Source organism: Pseudophryne corroboree, chromosome 3 (genome assembly GCF_028390025.1).
Source record: "Pseudophryne corroboree isolate aPseCor3 chromosome 3, aPseCor3.hap2, whole genome shotgun sequence".
NCBI classification, from domain to species: Eukaryota; Metazoa; Chordata; class Amphibia; order Anura; family Myobatrachidae; genus Pseudophryne; species Pseudophryne corroboree.
In genome coordinates this window covers 706,999,052-707,022,894 of record NC_086446.1, presented here as the reverse complement: position 1 = coordinate 707,022,894, position 23,843 = coordinate 706,999,052, and the positions used below count along the sequence as shown (strand labels likewise).

Here is a 23,843-nt window from a genome sequence, read left to right as displayed (position 1 = left end):
AATTTTCTCACCAGCAGGTCTTTGAACCTCTGAAGACTTGTGTCTGCCGGAAAGAGAGATACCAACGTAGGTTTTAAATCTAGGATCGAGCACGGTGGCCAAAATGTAGTGCTCTGATTTCAACAGATTGACCACCCGTGAATCCTGGTTAAGCGAATTAAGGGCTCCATCCACAAGTCCCACATGCCTAGCGGAATCGCTCTGTTTTAGCTCCTCCTTCAATGTCTCCAGCTTCTTCTGCAAAAGTCTGATGAGGGGAATGACCTGACTCAGGCTGGCAGTGTCTGAACTGACTTCACGTGTGGCAAGTTCAAAGGGTTCCAGAACCTTGCACAACGTTGAAATCATTCTCCACTGCACTTGAGTCAGGTGCATTCCCCCTCCTTTGCCTATATCATAGGTAGCTGTATAGTCTTGAATGGCCTTTTGCTGCTCCTCCATCCTCTGAAGCATATAGAGGGTTGAATTCCACCTCGTTACCACCTCTTGCTTCAGATGATGGCGGGGCAGGTTCAGGAGTGTTTGCTGGTGCTCCAGTCTTCGGCACGCGGTGGCTGAATGCCGAAAGTGGCTAGCAATGCTTCGGTCCACCGACAGCATCTCTTGCACGCCCCTGTCGTTTTTTAAATAATTCTGCGCCACCAAATTCAATGTATGTGCAAAACATGAGACGTGCTGGAATTTGCCCACATGTAATGCACGCACAATATTGGTGGCATTGTCCGATGTCACAAATCCCCAGGAGAGTCCAATTGGGGTAAGCCATTCTGCGATGATGTTCCTCAGTTTCCGTAAGAGGTTGTCAGCTGTGTGCCTCTTATGGAAAGCGGTGATACAAAGCGTAGACAGACTAGGAACGAGTTAGTGTTTGCGAGATGCTGCTACTGGTGCCGCCGCTGCTGTTCTTGCTGCGGGAGGCAATACATCTACCCAGTGGGCTGTCACAGTCTTATAGTCCTAAGTCTGCCCTGCTCCACTTGTCCACATGTCCGTGGTTAAGTGGACATTGGGTACAACTGCATTTTTTAGGACACTGGTGACTCTTTTCTGAGGTCTGTGTACATTTTCGGTATCGCCTGCCTAGAGAAATGGAACCTAGATGGTATTTGGTACCGGGGACACAGTATCTCAATCACGTCTGTAGTTGCCTGTGAATTAACGGTGGATACCGGAAACACGTTTTTCACCACCCAGGCTGCCAAGGCCTGAGTTATCCGCTTTGCAGCAGGATGACTGCTGTGATATTTCATCTTCCTCGCAAAGGACTGTTGGACAGTCAATTGCTTACTGGAAGTAGTACAAGCGGTCTTCCGACTTCCCCTCTGGGATGACGATCGACTCCCAGCAGCAACAACAGCAGCGCCAGCAGCAGTAGGCATTACACTCAAAGATGCATCGGAGGAATCCCAGGCAGGAGAGGACTCGTCAGACTTGACAGTGATATGGCCTGCAGGACTATTGGCTTTCCTGTGTAAGGAGGAAATTGACACTGGTGTGGTTTGCAGGAGCTTGGTTACAAGAGGAAGGGATTTAGTTGTCAGTGGACTGCTTCCGCTGTCACCCAAAGTTTTTGAACTTGTTAATGACTTCTGATGAATGCGCTCCAGGTGACGTATAAGGGAGGATGTTCCTAGGTGGTTAACGTCCTTACCCCTACTTATTACAGCGTGACAAAGGCAACACATGGCTTGACACCAGTTGTCCGCATTTCTGTTGAAATAATTCCACACCGAAGTGGTGATTTTTTTTTTGTAATTTGACCAGGCATGTCAATGGCCATATTCGTCCCACGGACAACAGGTGTCTCCCCGGGTGCCTGACTTAAACAAACCACCTCACCATCAGACTCCTCCTTGTCAATTTCCTCCCCAGCGCCAGCAACACCCATATCTTCATCCTGGTGTACTTCAGCAGTGACATCTTCAATTTGACTATCAGGAACTGGACTGCGGGTGCTACTTCCAGCACTTGCAGGGGGCGTGCAAATGGTGGAAGGCGCCACCTCTTCCCGTCCAGTGTTGGGAAGGTCAGGCATCGCAACCGACACAATTGGACTCTCCTTGGGGATTTGTGATTTAGAAGAACGCACAGTTCTTTGCTGTGCTTTTGCCAGCTTAAGTCTTTTCATTTTTCTAGTGAGAGGATGAGTGCTTCTATCCTCATGTGAAGCTGAACCACTAGCCATGAACATAGGACAGGGCCTCAGCCGTTCCTTGCCACTCCGTGTCGTAAATGGCATATTGGCAAGTTTACGCTTCTCCTCAGACACTTTTAATTTTGATTTTTGGGTCATTTTACTGAACTTTTGTTTTTTTTTATTTTACATGCTCTCTACTATGACATTGGGCATCGGCCTTGGCAGACGACGTTGATGGCATTTCATCGTCTCGGCCATGACTAGTGGCAGCAGCTCCAGCATGAGGTGGAAGTGGATCTTGATCTTTCCCTATTTTACCCTCCACATTTTTGTTCTCCATTTTTTAATGTGTGGAATTATATGCCAGTAATATATCAATAGCAATGGCCTACTGTACCGTACTGCTATATATTATATACTGGTGGTCAGCAAAATTATGCACTGTCCTACTACTATATATATAGTGCGCACAACTTAAATGCACCACAGGTATGGATGGATAGTATACTTGACGACACAGAGGTAGCTAGAGCAGTGGCCTACTGTACCGTACTGCTATATATTATATATTGGTGGTCAGCAAAATTATGCACTGTCCTACTACTTTATATATACTGCGCACAACTTAAATGCACCACAGGTATGGATGGATAGTATACTTGACGACACAGAGGCAGGTAGAGCAGTGGCCTACTGTACCGTACTGCTATATATTATATACTGGTGGTCAGCAAAATTATGCACTCTACTCCTACTATATATACTGTGCACATCTTAAATGCACCACAGGTATGGATGGATAGTATATTTGACGACACAGAGGTAGGTAGAGCAGTCGCCTACTGTACCGTACTGATATATATTATATACTGGTGGTCAGCAAAATTATGCACTGTCCTACTACTATATATATACTGCGCACAACTTAAATGCACCACAGGTATGGATGGATAGTATACTTGACGACACAGAGGTAGCTAGAGCAGTGGCCTACTGTACCGTACTGCTATATATTATATATTGGTGGTCAGCAAAATTATGCACTGTCCTACTACTTTATATATACTACGCACAACTTAAATGCACCACAGGTATGGATGGATAGTATACTTGACGACACAGAGGTAGGTAGAGCAGTGGCCTACTGTACCGTACTGCTATATATTATATACTTTTGGTCAGCAAAATTATGCACTGTACTCCTACTATATATACTGTGCACAACTTAAATGCACCACAGGTATGGATGGATAGTATATTTGACGACACAGAGGTAGGTAGAGCAGTGGCCTACTGTACCGTACTGATATATATATTATATACTGGTGGTCAGCAAAATTATGCACTGTACTCCTACTATATATACTGCGCACAACTTAAATGCACCACAGGTATGGATGGATAGTATACTTGACGACACAGAGGTAGGTAGAGCAGTGGCCTACTGTACCGTACTGCTATATATTATATACTGGTGGTCAGCAAAATTATGCACTGTACTCCTACTATATACTACAATGCAGCACAGATATGGAGCGTTTTTCAGGCAGAGAACGTATAATACTGGTGGTCACTGGTCACTGGTCAGCAAAACTGCACTGTCCTCCTCCTATATAATACTGGTGGTCCCCAGTCCCCACAATAAGGCACACTGAGCACAGATATTTGCTGCACACTGAGCACAGATATGGAGCGTTTTTCAGGCAGAGAACGTAGATATTTGCAGCACACTGAGCACAGATATTTGCAGCACACTGAGCACAGATATTTGCAGCACACTGAACACAGAAACTGAGAGGACGCCAGTCACGTCCTCTCACTATCATCTCCAATGCACGAGTGAAAAATGGCGGCGACGCGCGGCTCCTTATATAGAATACGAATCTCGCGAGAATCCGACAGCGGAAGATGGCGTTCGGGCGCGCGCGGGTTAACCGAGCAAGGCGGGAGGATCCAAGTATGCCTCGGACCCGTGTAAAATGGGTGAAGTTCGGGGGGGTTCGGATTCCGAGAAACCGAACCCGCTCATCACTAGTTTTAATCCTTCTTTACACATGCAATCCGGGCTGCTATAGTGCATATAAAACACACCACACAAATTGAGTAACAATAAATTTCGATGTTTTGTACTAAGTGAGACTGATACTCCTCTCAGGTATTTTACAATTTCAATATCACATAGCATACACACAGTTGGATTATAGAATTATGCATTTCTTCTACATATTATATTACACATGGAATATTAAGGATTTCAATCAATGGATAAGATGACTGAGTGATTAATAGAAACCTATAACGGTATAATCAGAGAACAACAGTGGCCCATGGATACTGCGATTTATAATCTGCACAGCAGATGTGATTTATAACAGCTGAGTGACAGTGAAGTCTCTATAGCTGATGATTAGATAGTTTCATATTATATAGCCATCCATCTATTCCAACTGTGTGTATGCTATGTGATATTGAAATTGTAAAATACATGAGAGGAGTATCATTCTCACTTAGTACAAAACATCAAAATTTATTGTTACGCAATTTGTGTGGTGTGTTTTATATGCACTATAGCAGCCCGGATTGCATGTGTAAAGAAGGATTAAACCACAATTGAGACACAGGAACTGAATACTGAAATCCATTACACTGTTAGCAGTCTGGATTGTATGCGCAAAGAAGGATCAAAACAAATCTGAGACACAGGAACTGGATATTGTAATTTATTGTGTTACATTGGAACATACAACAATATAATATCTGTAGAACCTCTGAAGATACAGAAACAGGACAACATAGCACGTTTTTAAATTTCACTTTAATGTTATTATTTTTTCACATTATCACTTGTATGTCTGTTATATCACTTACCAGTTGACTTTAATAGTAAACAATAAAAGTTATTTTTTTATTTTTTTTATCTTCTAGTGCGCCAACAAAAAAGACAACTCTTTTTTCTTTCTTATCCTTCAGTATCTTACAATATAAGTTGTCTAGGGCAGCACCCCCACCTGTACTGAATGACTATTTGTCCATACTAACAAATGGGGCTCCATAACCAATTACAGCATAAAGCATTTGTAATAGTGCAGAAGATTTTTTTCCCCTTTCTCCATTATCCCAAATGTCCTATTTATTTTTACACTGCAATTTAGATTTCAGTTTGAACACACCCCACCCAAATCTAACTTTCTCTGCACATGTTATATTTGCCCCCCCCCCTGCAGTGCACATGACTTTGCCCATTAACAAATTTGCTGCTGTGACCAGGTCTTAATTAGGCCCTATGTAATAAAAATAAATGGGCTGCCCTGAAATACCACTATCTCAAACAGTGAAAGTGGTCTCCAGTTGTAAATTGTTAATATTGAGAGTACAGTTTCAAATATGGCATGTTAATATAATGAGCTTTGATATGTGGCTTGGACTTTAACAAATCTCTAAGTTTGTAAACTTTAAATAAAATTTCAGGAACACCTGTGCTTTAAACAAATTGTAGATGAATAAGATAGAAAAGCGATGAATTGTGATCAGCTTCCACCACTCAACTAGCACGCAACCATCATTAACTTCTTATCTGATTAATTCACCTTGCAGAGCAGCGGTGAATAGACGCTGTGTGCATGCACTTCTATGCATGCAGTAAGAGGCGGGATATATCATATGCAAAATGTGATGCTTGATACATCCTGCCCATAGAAAAAAATTAAAACCTTTTCATGTGCATCAAAACTATTATCTACTTTTACTCTTCCTTCTACATAGCAGCTATACATATTACATATATTACAGAGATTTTTTTATTTAAAAATATATTACAAGTTTACTCTTGATCTATCACCTGTTTAGGATATCATGATTCATGATGGATTTATTTGACTGCTACTAACCAGTATTTTTAAACCCTGTTGCAGGATCACAGCGTTAGTATTAAAGACTCTTAGCAATGCTCAGGACTTCATCCCCATAGATCAGACCATCATTCAGCAAGCTGTGACATGGCTACAGAATAAACAGTTACCAAATGGTTGTTTTAACGAATCGGTTCATTACTTTAATAATGATCTAAAGGTATGTACGGATCTATTACATTTTTCACTGGGATTCTGATTGCATGAAAACATGAGCACAATCCACAATGTTCTGATGTCGATTTTATTACTGGCAGTTGGCCCTATTAAAGAACTAGATAATATACAATGATGCCCGTTGTAATAAGAAAAAAAGAATATTAAACCATAAGCACACTATTGCAAATGCGTTAGAAAGACTTAAAATATATATACATGGTATGTTCTTATTTACAAACAGTGTAACAAAACTAGAGTAACCTATAGCCATATTTAGATTTTATGCTACTATAGTCAGGGGCGTAGCCAGTGATGTGCGATGAAATGAGGCTGGTGAGGCGGATCCTTTACTGTCATACTAATTTATATGCCAGAGTTTTGACTATATAAAGAAGAAAAATACAGAGAATATATTAAAAATATCTTCTTTGTATTATTGTAATAGGGTCATACCCTGGAGTAAAATGTCTATGGCAGGTTAGGCAGTGCCTCTCCTGCCTACCTCGTCCGCACATATCTGATCAAAACTCACCACATTTCCAGCAGTATATACTGCTGCACCTTTGTATAATGTCCACATGGATCCTTGGGCTCATATATTGTTTGTAAATCCGGCTCTGGAAGCTTCCTCAGCCATTTACCTCACCGCACATCCCTGGGCGTAGCAACATTTTGTAGATGGCCCTGTCCCAGTGCTTCTAGAGAGACACCATTATGAGTTGTTAATTTTTTGCCCCATAATAGTGCCCTAGTTCTTTCAGAACCACAGTAGTGCCATAATTAATGTTATGCCTCATAGTTGTGACCTAGTTTATTTTATGAACCATAATAGTTCCCTAGTTTAACTTATGTCACATTGTTACGCTGCCAGTACACATTATATAACATGCGCCCCATTAACATTATGGTATACAGTGTCCCCAGTTCATATTATACCACATTTTAGTGCTCCCTGATCAGATTATGCCACACTGTCATGCCTTCAGTTCATATTGTTCTAGATTATAATACCCCAGTTCATATTATGTAACTTTATAGTGCCTTCCAGTTTATATTACATCACATTACAAATAGCTGGTTAAATGATGCCACTTTATAGTGCCCTCCAGTTGAGATTATGCCACATACCATTATAACATACAGTTATTATTTGATACAAAGTTATTATTTGAATATCGGTCAGAGATCAGTCAGTTTTTTCCATTTCTTTATAGGCAAAAAATATAGTTGCAAATACAGCCTACGTCGTTATCTCACTGCTGGAGCATCACGTGGTCTGCAATGTAAGTGATCTTATTTCATAGCATTTTATTGATGCAGCTCCTTGTATTAGAAAAGCATAAGACAGCTGAACAGAAAATGGAAATATATCAACCAAGTGATTGATATTACACTAACTTCCCATGACTGGTAGCGAAATGTAAAATATGTGTCTGTTCCCCTTGTTTAGATATAGCAAAAGAATATCCCTGAACATGCTGAGACTTGTGCGTATGTAAAAGGTTGCCATTTGTTAATAATAAGAATTTACTTACCGATAATTCTATTTCTCGTAGTCCGTAGTGGATGCTGGGGACTCCGTCAGGACCATGGGGATTAGCGGCTCCGCAGGAGACAGGGCACAAAAATAAAGCTTTAGGATCAGGTGGTGTGCACTGGCTCCTCCCCCTATGACCCTCCTCCAAGCCTCAGTTAGGATACTGTGCCCGGACGAGCGTACACAATAAGGAAGGATATTGAATCCCGGGTAAGACTCATACCAGCCACACCAATCACACCGTACAACTTGTGATCTGAACCCAGTTAACAGTATGACAAACGTAGGAGCCTCTGAACAGACGGCTCACAACAATAACAACCCGATTTTTTGTAACAATAACTATGTACAAGTATTGCAGACAATCCGCACTTGGGATGGGCGCCCAGCATCCACTACGGACTACGAGAAATAGAATTATCGGTAAGTAAATTCTTATTTTCTCTAACGTCCTAAGTGGATGCTGGGGACTCCGTCAGGACCATGGGGATTATACCAAAGCTCCCAAACGGGCGGGAGAGTGCGGATGACCCTGCAGCACCGAATGAGAGACTCCATGTCCTCCTCAGCCAGGGTATCAAATTTGTAGAATTTAGCAAACGTGTTTGCCCCTGACCAAGTAAATTGTTATGCACACCAGTGCCTGCAGGAAAGTACTGGTGTCAGAACTGTTATGCACTCCAGTGTCTGCAGGAATGTACTGGTGTTTGAACTGTTATGCAAAACAGATGGACTCACAGACAAACTGGGGGATATGACATAATGTACACAGAAGGTGATAGGGTAACAAAATACACACAAAGTGAACAGAGAAGCCCAGAGGCTAAGGAACTGGGTATCTCCCTTGTATTAGAACTGCTCAGATGGAAAAGCAAGATGTTGTGTTTTAATACGTAGAGAACCCGAAATGCTGTTGCTAAGGGCAACAGCAAAACCCTAAAGGGTTACCAACGGGTGTGGCAGTAAACTCCTTGGTCAGAGATGGAATGATAGACACAAGGAGAATCTCCACAATCCTAATTCTCACTTGCAGTGCACAGGTTTTAGCTTACTGCCACTAAACTGACCCCTGACACCTAGCACAGTGAGACAGGATTAGACAGGCAAGTCTTAGAATACAGCCGCAAATTAGCTAAGTTCACAGAGTAGTAACAGAACCCCAGCAAGCTAAACGACTGACTCCAGTCTTACTGCTAGGTCTGGATTGGCAGAGTGTAATACCAAATCCCCAGGCCTATTTGCAGTAAGCAACAAACAAATACAAAGCTACACAGTACTGGCTAACTTTCATGAACTGACTAACCAACAAAGATTCAGCAGCATCTGCTTACCCTGAAAAGAGGCCTTATAAAGCAGGTGCTGTCCACGCCCCACTCAGACCTCACAGACTGTGAGCACAAAAACCAGCACCGGATCCCCTGCCGTGCACAGAGCCTATAACCACTGCACAGCAAAAGACCCGAACCGGAGTATCAGCTGCGCTCAGGTTACACCACTAGCACTTGTCTCCCGGTTGCCATGACGATGTGGCAGCACAGGGCAGGAGACCCTAACAGTACCCCCCCCTCTGACGAGGGGTCAAAGAACCCCTACCACCGGGTTTATCGGGGAACTGCGAGAAGAAAGAGCGTATCAGTCTGGGGGCATGAAGATCACAACTGCGCACCCACGACCGCTCCTCCGGGCCATACCCCTTCCAGTGCACCAAAAATGACAGCCGACCCCGAACCACCTTGGAGTCAAGAATCCTTTCAACAACAAACTCCCTCTGGCCACGTATCAGAAGAGGGGAAGGTCTTCCACTGGAAGAAGGATTACTAATCGCCCGTTTTAAAAGGGAACAATGAAATGTTTTATTGATACCCAAAGAACGGGGCAGATCTAACTGAAATGCCACCGGATTGATAACCCTGGTGATCTTATAAGGGCCGATGAACCGGGGCCCTAACTTATGAGATGGCTGTCTCAACTTCAAATTCTTGGTAGACAACCAGACGAAGTCTCCTAATTTGAAGCTGCAGGGTCTTTTCCGCTTATCAAAAACCCTTTTGGTCACTAATGACACAGACACAAGGGCTTTCTTCACTTTCCGCCAAATACCTCTAAGGACCGAAACCACAGAGGAACCACCAGGCGTGGAGTCCAGGGGGTCAAAAGAATTGGCCTTAGGATGATGCCCATACACACAAAGGAAGGGAGAGATCCCTGTAGCAGAGTGAGCCGCGTTGTTATAGGCAAACTCCGCCATGGACAGATGAGCAACCCAGTCAGTCTGACACTTGGAGACATAACACCTGAGGAACTGCTCCAAGGACTGGTTCACCCTTTCAGTCTGCCCATTAGACTGCGGATGGTAGCCTGACGACAAGCTGACAGAAATCTGGAGATCGGAACAAAATGCCCTCCAGAATTTGGCCACAAACTGGGATCCGCGGTCAGAGACCACATCAAGTGGCAACCCGTGGAGACGCACAACATGCAGCATAAATAATTCAGACAGGCGTCTGGCTGATGGCAGCCCAACCAGTGGAACGAAGTGCGCCATCTTCGAAAACCTGTCAACGACAACCCAGATGGCTGTCATCCCCGAGGATTTGGGCAAGTACACCACAAAATCCATTGAAATGTGGGTCCATGGCTTAGATGGGATAGAGAGTGGATGTAATGGGCCAACAGGAACCCCTCTAGGAGTCTTATTTCGGGCACAGATGTCACATGCCCGAACCCACTGATCCACATCCTTAGCCACCGAGGGCCACCACACCGCCCTAGATAGCAACTCCCGAGTTCTGGCAATACCCGGGTGACCTGCCGACTTCTTGGCATGGAATTCCAGGAACACTCGCTGTCTTAACCTAGGAGGCACAAACAAAAGACCTACCGGAAGGTCTGGAGGAGCCTGCTCCTGTGCTCTAAGGACTAATGATAAGAGGTCCTGGGTAATGCCCACTTTAATACATGATGGGGAAACAATGGGCAACGGCTCCTCGGTGGTCTCCTGGATTGGAGCAAAACTCCGCGAGAGCGCATCAGCCTTGATGTTTTTTGACCCAGGGCGATATGTTATCAAAAAATTAAAGCGAGCAAAAAACAAAGCCCATCGTGCCTGCCTGGCATTGAGACGCTTCGCTGACTCTAAATATGCCAGATTCTTATGGTCAGTGAGAATTGAGACCACAAACTTAGCCCCCTCAAGCCAGTGTCTCCACTCCTCGAGTGCATCCTTAATAGCCAACAATTCCCGGTTACCCACGTCATAATTCATCTCGGCAGGCGAAAATTTACGGGAAAAGTAAGCACAGGGATGAAGGCGATTATCAGACACTCCCATCTGAGAAAGCACTGCCCCAATACCCATCTCAGAGGCATCCACCTCCACCACAAAAGGACGCTCTGGATCTGGGTGTCGCAGCACCTTGGCCGAAACAAATGCCCTTTTGAGACGGGCAAAAGCCGCTTTAGCCTCACAAGACCAGTGAGCAACATCCGCCCCTTTCTTAGTGAGTGCCACCAAGGGCGCCACTATAGACGAAAATCCAGCGATAAATCGTCTATAAAAATTCGCAAAGCCCAGGAAACGCTGAAGCGCCTTCAAACTAGTGGGCTGCACCCAATCCAGGACTGCCTGTACCTTGGAACCCTCCATTTGGAAACCTTCTGGGGAGATAATATATCCTAGAAATGCGATTTGCTGAACTTCAAATTCGCACTTCTCCAGCTTCGCCCCAAGCCGGTGGTCTCTGAGTTTCTGGAGGACTAAGCGTACATGCTTCCGATGTTCCTCCAGGGAATGGGAGAAGATTAGGATGTCATCTAAGTATACAACTAAGAATCTATCCAAATATTCCCTGAGCACATCATTCATGAAATCCTGGAAGACTGCCGGGGCATTACAGAGCCCAAAAGGCATCACCAAATATTCATAATACCCTGAGTGGGTATTAAAGGCAGTCTTCCATTCATCCCCCTCTCTTATTCGGATTAGATTGTACGCACCGCGTAGGTCAATCTTAGAAAAAATGGTGGCAGTACGAAGCTGGTCAAACAAGACCGAAATGAGAGGCAGTGGGTATGAGTTTTTAATCGTGATACGGTTCAATTCCCTGAAGTCGATGCAGGGTCGCAACGAACCGTCCTTTTTACCCACGAAGAAGAACCCCGACCCAACTGGAGACTGTGAAGGTCTGATAAATCCCTTAGCCAAGTTCTCCTGAATGTACTCTGCCATAGCCTGAGTCTCAGGACGTGACAGGGAGTACAACCTGCTCTTGGGAAGCTTAGCATTTGGCAACAAATCAATGGCACAGTCATAGGGGCGATGGGGAGGTAGTACCTCTGCAACTTTTTTGGAGAACACGTCCGCAAAATCTACATAACACCCTGGCAATCCTGGCAAACTTAGCTGCGAGAGCCTGACTGGAAGGCTCAAGCAACTCCTGAAACAATCAGTACCCCAATTAAGAATCTCCCCAGAGACCCAGTCAAATTGAGGATTGTGGGCCCTTAACCAGGGTAACCCCAACACCAATGGGGCAAAAGTACAGACAGTCACATAAAAGGACAATTTTTCAGAGTGTGTGGCTCCAATAAACAAAGAAATCTGGCTAGTGCAAGAGGTAATTTTACCTTGGGATAATGGTTCCCCGTTTAACCCACAAATCTCAATTTCCGATGCCAAGGGTACTAAGGGAACAGAGTGTTTCAGGGCGAATTGGCGGTCCATAAAAACCCCGTCGGCCCCACTGTCCACAAAGGCCTCAGTCTTGACAGTTTGACCGAGGATCTTCAAGGTCACCGGAATGATAAAAGTCTTCTTGGGAAATTCTGACTTCTGGCCTGACAGGATATTTCCCATCACCCTCAGGCCCTGAAGTTTTCCGGCTTTTCTGGGCATGATACTACCACATGACCTTTATTCCCACAGTACAAACACAACCCCTGCTGTCTCCTCCGCGTCTTCTCACGCGAGGAGAGGCGGGTAGCCCCAATCTGCATAGGCTCCTCAGAAAATTCCTCAGAGTCTGAGGTTCCCTTGGGAAGGAAGGAAATCTCAGTCTCCCTTTCAAGCCTACGCTCTCTCAGCCGTCTATCCACCCGGATGGATAACTGCATGAGCTGATCCAAGCTATCAGGCAAGGGATATTGTACCAGTTGGTCCTTTATCTGGTTAGAAAGACCTCTTCGGTACTGGTGTCTCAGGGCTGGGTCATTCCACTGGGTATCATGGGCCAACCTCCGAAACTCCGTACAGTAAACCTCAACTGGCCTTCGCCCTTGCTTAAGGATCGAAATCTGAGCCTCGGCTGAGGCCGTCTTGTCAGGGTCATCATACAACATGCCCAGTGCCGTAAAAAAAGCATCAACACTTTTAAGCGACGGACAGTCAGGCTGCAACCCATATGCCCAGACCTGTGGGTCTCCTTGTAGCAAGGAAATCACTATGCCCACCCGCTGAATCTCCGACCCAGAAGACTGAGGCCTAAGCCGGAAGTATAGCTTGCAGCTCTCCTTGAAACAAAAGAACTGCGAGCGATCTCCAGAAAAACGATCCGGGAGATTTACTTTCGGCTCCTTAACCCCTGCAGGTGCTGCTGCTGCGGGAGCTCCGCCAGCAGCCTGGGAGGTGTGCATTTTAATGGACAAATCATTAAATTGTCGAGTCAGGACCTGCACCTGATCGACCACCTGTTGCAACGTATTTTGAGGGGTATGCTCCATATTCCCACAAAATTTCAACAGGAGTATTAGGCTGCTGAATATGTTATGCACACCAGTGCCTGCAGGAAAGTACTGGTGTCAGAACTGTTATGCACTCCAGTGTCTGCAGGAATGTACTGGTGTTTGAACTGTTATGCAAAACAGATGGACTCACAGACAAACTGGGGGATATGACATAATGTACACAGAAGGTGATAGGGTAACAAAATACACACAAAGTGAACAGAGAAGCCCAGAGGCTAAGGAACTGGGTATCTCCCTTGTATTAGAACTGCTCAGATGGAAAAGCAAGATGTTGTGTTTTAATACGTAGAGAACCCGAAATGCTGTTGCTAAGGGCAACAGCAAAACCCTAAAGGGTTACCAACGGGTGTGGCAGTAAACTCCTTGGTCAGAGATGGAATAATAGACACAAGGAGAATCTCCACAATCCTAATTCTCACTTGCAGTGCACAGGTTTTAGCTTACTGCCACTAAACTGACCCCTGACACCTAGCACAGTGATACAGGATTAGACAGGCAAGTCTTAGAATACAGCCGCAAACTTGCTAAGTTCACAGAGTAGTAACAGAACCCCAGCAAGCTAAACGACTGACTCCAGTCTTACTGCTAGGTCTGGATTGGCAGAGTGTAATACCAAATCCCCAGGCCTATTTGCAGTAAGCAACAAACAAATACAAAGCTACACAGTACTGGCTAACTTTCATGAACTGACTAACCAACAAAGATTCAGCAGCATCTGCTTACCCTGAAAAGAGGCCTTATAAAGCAGGTGCTGTCCACGCCCCACTCAGACCTCACAGACTGTGAGCACAAAAACCAGCACCGGATCCCCTGCCGTGCACAGAGCCTATAACCACTGCACAGCAAAAGACCCGAACCGGAGTATCAGCTGCGCTCAGGTTACACCACTAGCACTTGTCTCCCGGTTGCCATGACGACGTGGCAGCACAGGGCAGGAGACCCTAACATAAATGCTCAGCAAAGTTGTAAAGCCGAGACCCCTCAGGCAGTCGCCCAAGATGAGCCCACTTCCTTGTGGAATGGGCTTTTTTCTGATTTTGGCTGTGGCAAGCCTGCCACAGAATGTGCAAGCTGAATTGTACTACAAATCCAGCGAGCAATCGTCTGCTTAGAAGCAGGAGCACCCATCTTGTTGGGTGCATACAGGCTAAACAGCGAGTCAGATTTTCTGACTCCAGTCGTCCTGGAAACATATATTTTCAGGGCCCTGACAACGTCAAGTAACTTGGAGTCCTCCAAGTCCCTAGTAGCCGCAGGTACCACAATAGGTTGGTTCATGTGAAAAACAGAAAACACCTTCAGGAGAAATTGAGGACGAGTCCTCAATTCTGCCCTGTCAGAATGAAAAATTAAGTAAGGGCTTTTATATGATAAAGCCGCCCATTTTGACACACGCCTGGCTGAAGCCAGGGCTAATAGAATCTTCACCTTCCATGTGAAATATTTTAAGTCCACAGTGGTGAGTGGATCAAACCAATGTGACTTTAGGAAACTCAAAACAACATTGAGATCCCAAGGTGCTACTGGGTGCACAAAAGGAGGCTGTATATGCAGTACCCCTTTTACAAACGTCTGAACTTCAGGCACTGAAGCCAGTTCTTTCTGGAAGAAATTCGACAGGGTCGAAATTTGAACCTTAATGGACCCTAATTTTAGGCCCATAGACAGTCCTATTTTCAGGAAATGTAGGAAACGACCCAGTTGGAATTCCTCTGTAGGGACCTTCTTGGCCTCACACCACGCAACATATTTTCGCCAAATGCGGTGAAAATGTTTTGCGGTTACATCCTTCCTGGCTTCGACCAGGGTAGGGATGACTTCATCTGGAATGCCCTTTCAGGATCCGGCGTTCAACTGCCATGCCGTCAAACGCAGCCGCGGTAAGTCTTGGAACAGACAAGGCCCCTGCTGGAGCAGGTCCTTTCTTAAAGGTAGAGGCCACGGTTCTTCCGTGAGCATCTCTTGAAGTTCCGGGTACCCAGTCCTTCTTGACCCATCCGGAACCACGAGTATCGTTCTTACTCATCTCCTTCTTATGATTCTCAGTACTTTTGGTATGAGATGCATAGGAGGGAACACATACCCTGACTGGTACACCCACAGTGTTACCAGAGCGTCCACCGCTATTGCCTGAGGGTCCCTTGACCTGGCGCAATATCTGTCTAGTTTTTTGTTCAGGCGGGACGCCATCTTGTCCACCTTTGGTTTTTCCCAACGGTTTACAATCATGTGGAAGACTTCCCGCTGAAGTCCCCACTCTCCCGGGTGGAGGTTATGCTGAGGAAGTCTGCTTCCCAGTTTTCCACTCCCGGAATTAACACTGCTGAGAGTGTTATCACATGATTTTTCGCCCAGCGAAGAATCCTTGCAATTTCTGCCATTTCCCTCCTGCTTCTTGTGCCGCCCTGTCTGTTTTCGTGGGCGACTGCCGTGATGTTGTCCCACTGGATCAATACCGGCTGACCTTGAAGCAGAGGTCTTGCTAAGCTTAGAGCCTTGTAAATTGCCCTTAGCTCCAGTATATTTATGTGGAGAGAAGTCTCCAGACTTGATCACACTCCCTGGAAATTTTTTCCTTGTGTGACTGCTCCCCAGCCACTCAGGCTGGCATCCGTGGTCACCTGGACCCAGTCCTGAATGCCGAATCTGCGGCCCTTTCATAGATGAGCACTCTGCAGCCACCGCAGAAAAAAAAAACACCCTTGTCCTTGGAGACAGGGTTATCCGCTGATGCATCTGAAGATGCGATCCGGACCATTTTCCCAGCAGATCCCACTGAAAGGTTCTTGCGTGAAATCTACCGAATGGGATCGCTTTGTAAGAAACCACCATTTTTCACAGGACCCTTGTGCAATGATGCACTGATACTTTTCCTGGTTTTAGGAGGTTCCTGACTAGCTCGGATAACTCCCTGGCTTTCTTCTCCGGGAGAAAACATCCTTTTCTGGACTGTGTCCAGAATCATCCCTAGGAACATTAGACGTGTCGTCGGAAAAAACTGCGATTTTGGAATATTTAGAATCCACTCGTGCTGTCGTAGAACTACTTGAGATAGTGCTACTCCGACCGCCAACTGTTCTCTGGACCTTGCCCTTATCAGGAAAGCGTCCATATTTCTTTTAGGAAGAATCATCATTTCGGCAATTACCTTGGTAAAGACCCGGGGTGCCGTGGACAATCCAAACGGCAGCGTCTGAACTGATAGTGACAGTTCTGTACCACAAACCTGAGATACCCTTGGTGAGAAGGGCAAAATTTGGACTTGTAGGTAAGCGTCCCTGATATCCAGTGACACCATATCGTCCTGGTTTGCTATCACTGCTCTGAGTGACTCCATCTTGAATTGAACACTTGTATGTAATTGTTCAAATCTTTTAGATCTCACCGAGCCGTTTGGCTTCAGTACCACAATATAGTGTGGAATAATACCCCTTCCCTTGTTGTAGGAGGGGTACTTTGATTATCACGTGCTGGGAATACAGCCTGTGAATTTTTTTCCAATACTGCCTCCCTGTCGGAGGGAGACGTTGGTAAAGCAGACTTCAGGAACTTGTGAGGGGAAGACGTCTCGAATTTCCAATGTACACCTGGGATACTACGTGTAGGATCCAGGAGTCCACTTGCGAGTGAGCCCACTGCGTGCTGAAACTCTTGAGATGACCCCCCACCGCACCTGAGTCCGCTTGTATGGCCCCAGCGTCATGCTGCGGACTTGGCAGAAGCTGTGGAGGACTTCAGTTCCTGGGAATGGGCTGCCTGCTGCAGTCTTCTTCCCTTTCCTCTAACCCTGGGCAGATATGACTGGCCTTTTGCCCGCCTGCCTTTATGGGTACGAAAGGACTGAGACTGAAAAGACTGTGTCCTTTTCTGCTGAGATGTGACTTGGGGTAACAAAAGTGGATTTTCCAGCTGTTGCCATGGCCACCAGGTCCGATGGACCGCCCCTTTATACGGCAATACTTCCATGTGCCGTCTGGAATCTGCATCACCTGACCACTGTCGTGTCTATAAACATCGTCTGGCAGATATGGACATCACATCTACTCTTGATGCCAGAATGCAAATATCCCTCTGCGCATCTCGCATATATAGAAATGCATCCTTAAAATGCTCTATAGTCAATAAAATATTGTTCCTGTCAAGGGTATCAATATTTTCAGTCAGGAAATCCGACCAAGCCCCCCCAGCGCTGCACATCCAGGCTGAGGCGATTGCTGGTCGTAGTATAACACCAGTATGTGTGTATATACTTCTTAGGATATTTTTCAGCTTCCTATCAGCTGGCTCCTTGAGGGCGGCCGTATCTGGAGACGATAACGCCACTTGTTGTTATAAGCGTGTGAGCGCCTTATCCACCCTAAGGTGTGTTTCCCAACTCGCCCTCACTTCAGGCGGGAAAGGGTATACCTCCAATAATTTTCTATCGGAGGAAACCCACGTATCATCACACACTTTAATTTATCTGATTCAGGAAAAACTACAAGTAGATTATTCCCACCCTACATAATACCCTTATTTGTGGTACTTGTAGTATCAGAAATATGTAACACCTCCTTCATTGCCCTTAACTTGTAACGTGTGGCCCTAAAGGAAAATACGTTTGTTTCTTCACCGTCGACACTGAAGTCAGTGTCCGTGTCTGTGTCTGTGTCGACCAACTGAGGTAAATGGGCGTTTTTACAAGCCCCTGACGGTGTCTGAGACGCCTGGACAGGTACTAATTTGTTTGCCGGCCGTCTCATGTCGTCAATCGACCTTGCATCGTGTTGACATTATCACGTAATTCCTAAATAAGCCATCCATTCCGGTGTCGACTCCCTAGAGAGTGACATCACCAATACAGGCAATTTGCTCCGCTTCCTCACCAACATCGTCCTCCTACATGTCGACACACACGTACCGACACACAGCACACACACAGGGAATGCTCTGATAGAGGACAGGACCCCACTAGCCCTTTGGGGAGACAGAGGGAGAGTTTGCCAGCACACACCAAAAACGCTATAATTATACAGGGACAACCCCTTATACAAGTGTTTTCCCTTATAGCATTTTCACATAAGTAATCATATTGCCAAATAAGTGACCCCCCCTCTCTGTTTTAACCCTGTTTCTGTAGTGCAGTGCAGGGGAGAGCCTGGGAGCCTTCCTCACAGCAGAGCTGAGCAGGAAAATGGCGCTGTGTGCTGAGGAGAATAGGCCCCGCCCCCTAAAACGGCGGGCTCTTCTCCCGGAGTTTGTGAGATCTGGCAGGGGTTAAATACATCCATGTAGCCTCAAGGGCTATATGTGATGTATTTTAGCCATAAAAAAGGTATAATACATTGCTGCCCAGTGCGCCCCCCCAGCGCCCTGCACCCTCAGTGACCGCTGGTATGAAGTGTGCTGACAACAATGGCGCACAGCTGCAGTGCTGTGCGCTACCTTATGAAGACTGAAAGTCTTCTGCCGCCTGTTTCCGGACCTCTGGACCTCTTCAACTTCGGCATCTGCAAGGGGGGTCGGCGGCACGGCTCCGGGACGAACCCCAGGGTGAGACCTGTGTTCCGACTCCCTCTGGAGCTAATGGTGTCCAGTAGCCTAAGAAGCAAATCCATCCTGCACGCAGGTGAGTTTACTTCTCTCCCCTAAGTCCCTCGTAGCAGTGAGCCTGTTGCCAGCAGGACTCACTGAAAATAAAAAACCTAAAAACTTTTTCTAAGCAGCTCTTTAGGAGAGCCACCTAGATTGCACCCTGCTCGGACTGGCACAAAAACCTAACTGAGGCTTGGAGGAGGGTCATAGGGGGAGGAGCCAGTGCACACCACCTGATCCTAAAGCTTTATTTTTGTGCCCTGTCTCCTGCGGAGCCGCTAATCCCCATGGTCCTGACGGAGTCCCCAGCATCCACTTAGGACGTTAGAGAAATTTAATATATATTTGCCCAAGTCTGTGACTCTGTGCCCGTAACGCTGGGCGGAGTCACAGGCACAGATCTGGCCAGGAACAGTCCCCTCCCTCTCTCCGCCCAGTCCCCTCCCCATCTCCGCCCAGTCCCCTGTCTCCCTTCTCCCCGTACACTCTCTCTGGTGACACCGCAGCCGCTGACTATGAGCGGAACCCACACTACCCGCCTCACAGACTAGCGGCTGCTGCAGAGTTCAGGGGGACATGCTGAGCACTGGCAGCTGCTCTCGCTCCCTCTCCCACCCGCGGCATCCACCCGTCACTTACCCGCGGTCGCGGGTGAAAAGGGGGCGTGGCTTCGCGGAAGGGGGCGTGGCTTCGCGTCCCGACACCCGTTTTCGGCACAACTCGCCCCCCCTCCCACCCGCGGCAACCACCCGCATCTGCCCCCCACCCGCGGCATCCACCCGTCACTTACCCACGGTCGCGGGTGAAAATGGGGTGTGGCTTCGCGAAAGGGGGCGTGACTTCGCGTCCCGACCCCCGTTTTCGGCACAACTCGCCCCCTCCCACCCGCGGCAACCACCCACATCTGCCTCCCACCCGCGGCATCCACCCGTCACTTACCCGCGGTCGCGGGTGAAAAGGGGGCGTGGCTTCGCGGAAGGGGGCGTTGCTTCGCGTCCCGACCCCCCGTTTTCGGCACATTGTGGGTCGGGGCAGTGCTGGCTTCTGCACTGTGACAGGAGCCGGCACTTTGGTGTCACCCCTCAGAGGGTAACACCCGGGTGCGGCCCGCACCCACGTTGTGGCGCCACTGCTCCCGCCCCCACCCGTAGCACAAACACCCGCCGCATCCACCCACCACCCGCCGCACTCCCGTCCCCTCCCCCACCCAGAGCACAAACACCCGCGCCACCCACCCGCAGAACTCCCGCCCCCTCCCCCACCGGTAGCACCAACACCCGAGGCAAACCAACCGCATTCGCCCCCCACCCGCGGCACTCCCACCCGCAGCACCAACACCCGCACCACCCGTGGCACTCTGGCCCCTCCCCCACCCACAGCACCAACACCCGCTGGCCCCCCCTGCGGCACCCAACGCATCCCCCACATCCGCTCCCACCCGCGGCACTCACGCCCCCACCCGTAGCTCCCACACCTGCAGCACCCCCCGCCCCTCCCCCACCCGCTGCAACCCTGCCCCTCCCCCATACCCACCTCTCCCCCCTGCTGCACCCTTCACCCAACCCGCACCACCACCGCAACTGCCCCATCCTGCACCCACCCCTCCCCCACCCGCACCACCTCCCCAACCCTCTGAACCCCAGCAGCTGCCTCCCACCACCCAACTGCACCACCACTGCTCCAGCCCCTGCCCCCCTCCGCACCTGTCCCCCACCCACAGCACCTCCCCCACCCCCATCATCTACAGACACCTCCCCCACCCCCAGCACTTCTACAAACCATCACCCAACCTCCCCCTCTGCAACCCCAACTCCCCCTACATCGCCCCTCCCCCACACACAGCACCTCCAGACCCCCTCCTTCATCCACAGCCTCCTGCACCTGCCCCTCCACCACCAGCATCTACAGACCCCATCCACACCCCCTCCCGCCCCCCCCCCAACCCTCCCGCAGCATCCTCACACCCGCCCCTTCCCCACCACCGCACCCCCTCCCCTGCCCCTCCCCTACCCGCCGCAGCTGCACCAACCGCCCTACCCCAACTGCGGTATCCCTGCACCGGCACCCTCCCCCACCCACTGCAGCAGCACACCTGGCCCACTACAACCGCCGTAACCCCACACCCACCACTCACTCATCCACAGCACCCACGGACCCCCTCCCCCAGCCGTGCCATCCCCGCACCCGCCCCTCCCCTAGCTACCGCACATCCACATCACCTACCCCATCCAGATCACGTACCCCTCCGCAACACCCCCGCCACTCCCACAACCACAGCACCTACCCGCCCGCATTATCTACAGGCACCCTCCACATCTGCGGACCTCCCACACCTGCCCCTCCCCCACCTGCAACACCTCTGGACCACCACCCGAACCACCTCCGGACTCCCTCCCCCATCCACAGCTCCCCCGCATCCACCCCTCCCCCATCCACAACATCTACATCCCCCATCCGTGCCATCCCACACCTCCCCCAAGCACAGCACTTCTGGAACCCATCACCTAACCTCACCCCCCCTGCACCTCCAAACGCACACCCCTACATCGCCCCTCCCACACACACATCACCTCCATACCCCCTCCTTCATCCACAGTCCCCCTCCTCCACCCCTCCCCCACCAACAGCAACTACACTCCCCATCCGCACCCCCTCTACACCTCCCCCACCCACAGGACCTCTGCACCCTTTATGCCATCCATGCCCCTGCACCCATCCCTCCGCCACCCACAACACCTCTAGACCCCCTCCCACACCCAACCCTCCACCACACGTAGCATCTCGAATCACCATCCTCAGCCGTTACAAGTGATTCCCACGGATAGGAACCTCACTGAACCCACCCCCTTTCCAAACCCCCCAAACTTTTGTGAGTATAGTTGCTAGCAATGGACATTGGATTAATTAGAAACACTAATACTGTGGCCATTATGTGTATAAGCAACACTGCTACCTGTGCCCATTGTGTATAAGTGGCGCTGCTACCTGTGCACACTGTGTGTATAAGCGGCTCTGCTACCTGTGGTCACTGTGTGTATAAGCGGCTTTGCTACCTGTGGGTATTGTGTGTATAAGCCGCTCTGCTACCTGTGGGTATTGTGTGTACACGTGGCTCTGCTACCTGTGCCCATTGTGTGTATAAGCACCTCTGCTACCTGTGGGCACTGTGTATAAGCGCCTCTTCTACCTGGGGGTATTGTGTGTATAAGCGGCTCAGCTAGCTGTGGGCACTGTGTGTATAAGCGTCTCTGCCCCCTGTGGGTATTGTGTGTATAAGCGGTTCTGCTACCTGTGGGTAATGTGTGTACATGTGGCTCTGCTACCTGTGCCCATTGTGTGTATAAGCGGTTCTGCTACCTGTGGTCACTGTGTGTATAAGCGCCTCTGCCCCTGTGGGTATTGTGTGTATAAGCGGTTCTGCTACCTGTGGGTAATGTGTGTATAAGTGGCTCTGCTACCTGTGGGTATTGTGTGTATAAGCGGTTCTGCTACCTGTCGGTATTGTGTGTATAAGCGGCTCTGCTACCTGTGGGCATTGTGTGTATAAGCGGCTCTGCTACCTGTGGCCACTGTGTGTATAAGCGCCTCTGCTACCTGTGGGTATTGTGTGTATAAGCGGCTCTGCTACCTGTGGCCATTGTGTGTATAAGCGGCTCTGCTACCTGTGGGTATTGTGTGTATAAGCGCCTCTGCTACCTGTGGGCACTGTGTGTATAAGCGCCTCTGCCCCCTGTGGGTATTGTGTGTATAAGCGGCTCTGCTACCTGTGGGCACTGTGTGTATAAGCCCCTCTGCTACCTGTGGGCACTGTGTGTATAAGCGCCTCTGCCCCCTGTGGGTATTGTGTGTATAAGCGGCTCTGCTACCTGTGGGCACTGTGTGTATAAGCGCCTCTGCCCCCTGTGGGTATTGTGTGTATAAGCGGTTCTGCTACCTGTGGGTATTGTGTGTATAAGCGGTTCTGCTACCTGTGGGTATTGTGTGTATAAGCGGCTCTGCTATCTGTGGGCACTGTGTGTATAAGCGCCTCTGCCCCCTGTGGGTATTGTGTGTATAAGCGGTTCTGCTACCTGTGGGTATTCTGTGTATAAGCGGTTCTGCTACCTGTGAGTATTGTGTGTATAAGCGGCTCTGCTATCTGTGGGCACTGTGTGTATAAGCGCCTCTGACCCCTGTGGGTATTGTGTGTATAAGCGGCTCTGCTACCTGTGGCCACTGTGTGTATAAGCGGCTCTGCTACCTGTGGCCATTGTGTGTATAAGCGGTTCTGCTACCTGTGGGTATTGAGTGTATAAGCGGCTCTGCTACCTGTGGCCATTGTGTGTATAAGCGGCTCTGCTACCTGTGGCCACAGCACCTTCGTATCTTATCTACAGTGCATTGCTGTTACTCATCTGGTACTTCATAATGCAGACACTAGCAATATATACTACACTCTACACTATGTTATTCAATGTGCCCTGCGGCCACTCTGCACGCCCTCACAAAGGCCTACGCCCCCTTGACAATCGCACGCCCTCCCCCCTTACAATATTTACCCACTGCCATAAAAAAAAAACAGGTAATACTCCATATAATAACAATTATAGCACAGCTGAAGCCCGTGCAGGGGATAATGGATCGTAGCCCCTTGCAACGGTATTTTCTGTCAAACACCTTCCCTCTCTTTATCCTCTCCCTACCACCCTGCCTCTCCCTATCCTTTACCGATCGCACAGCGTTTCTGTACATTCCCTTTCTCTCCCCCTACGCCTCTCTATCTTATCTCAACCGGAACCCATTTCTG

General features: G+C 48.5%; 1 protein-coding gene across 1 annotated transcript in view; it reads left to right on the top strand.

Annotated features, from left to right (window-relative positions):
* The window catches only part of LOC135056657 (alpha-2-macroglobulin-like), a 221,455-nt gene that overhangs the window by 168,393 nt on the left and 29,219 nt on the right, over positions 1–23,843 (top strand). Inside the window, exons 26-27 of the mRNA XM_063962103.1 lie at positions 6,049–6,205; positions 7,419–7,487. Of these exons, the coding sequence (XP_063818173.1) occupies positions 6,049–6,205; positions 7,419–7,487 (226 nt within the window). The remainder of the gene's footprint in view (positions 1–6,048; positions 6,206–7,418; positions 7,488–23,843) is intronic.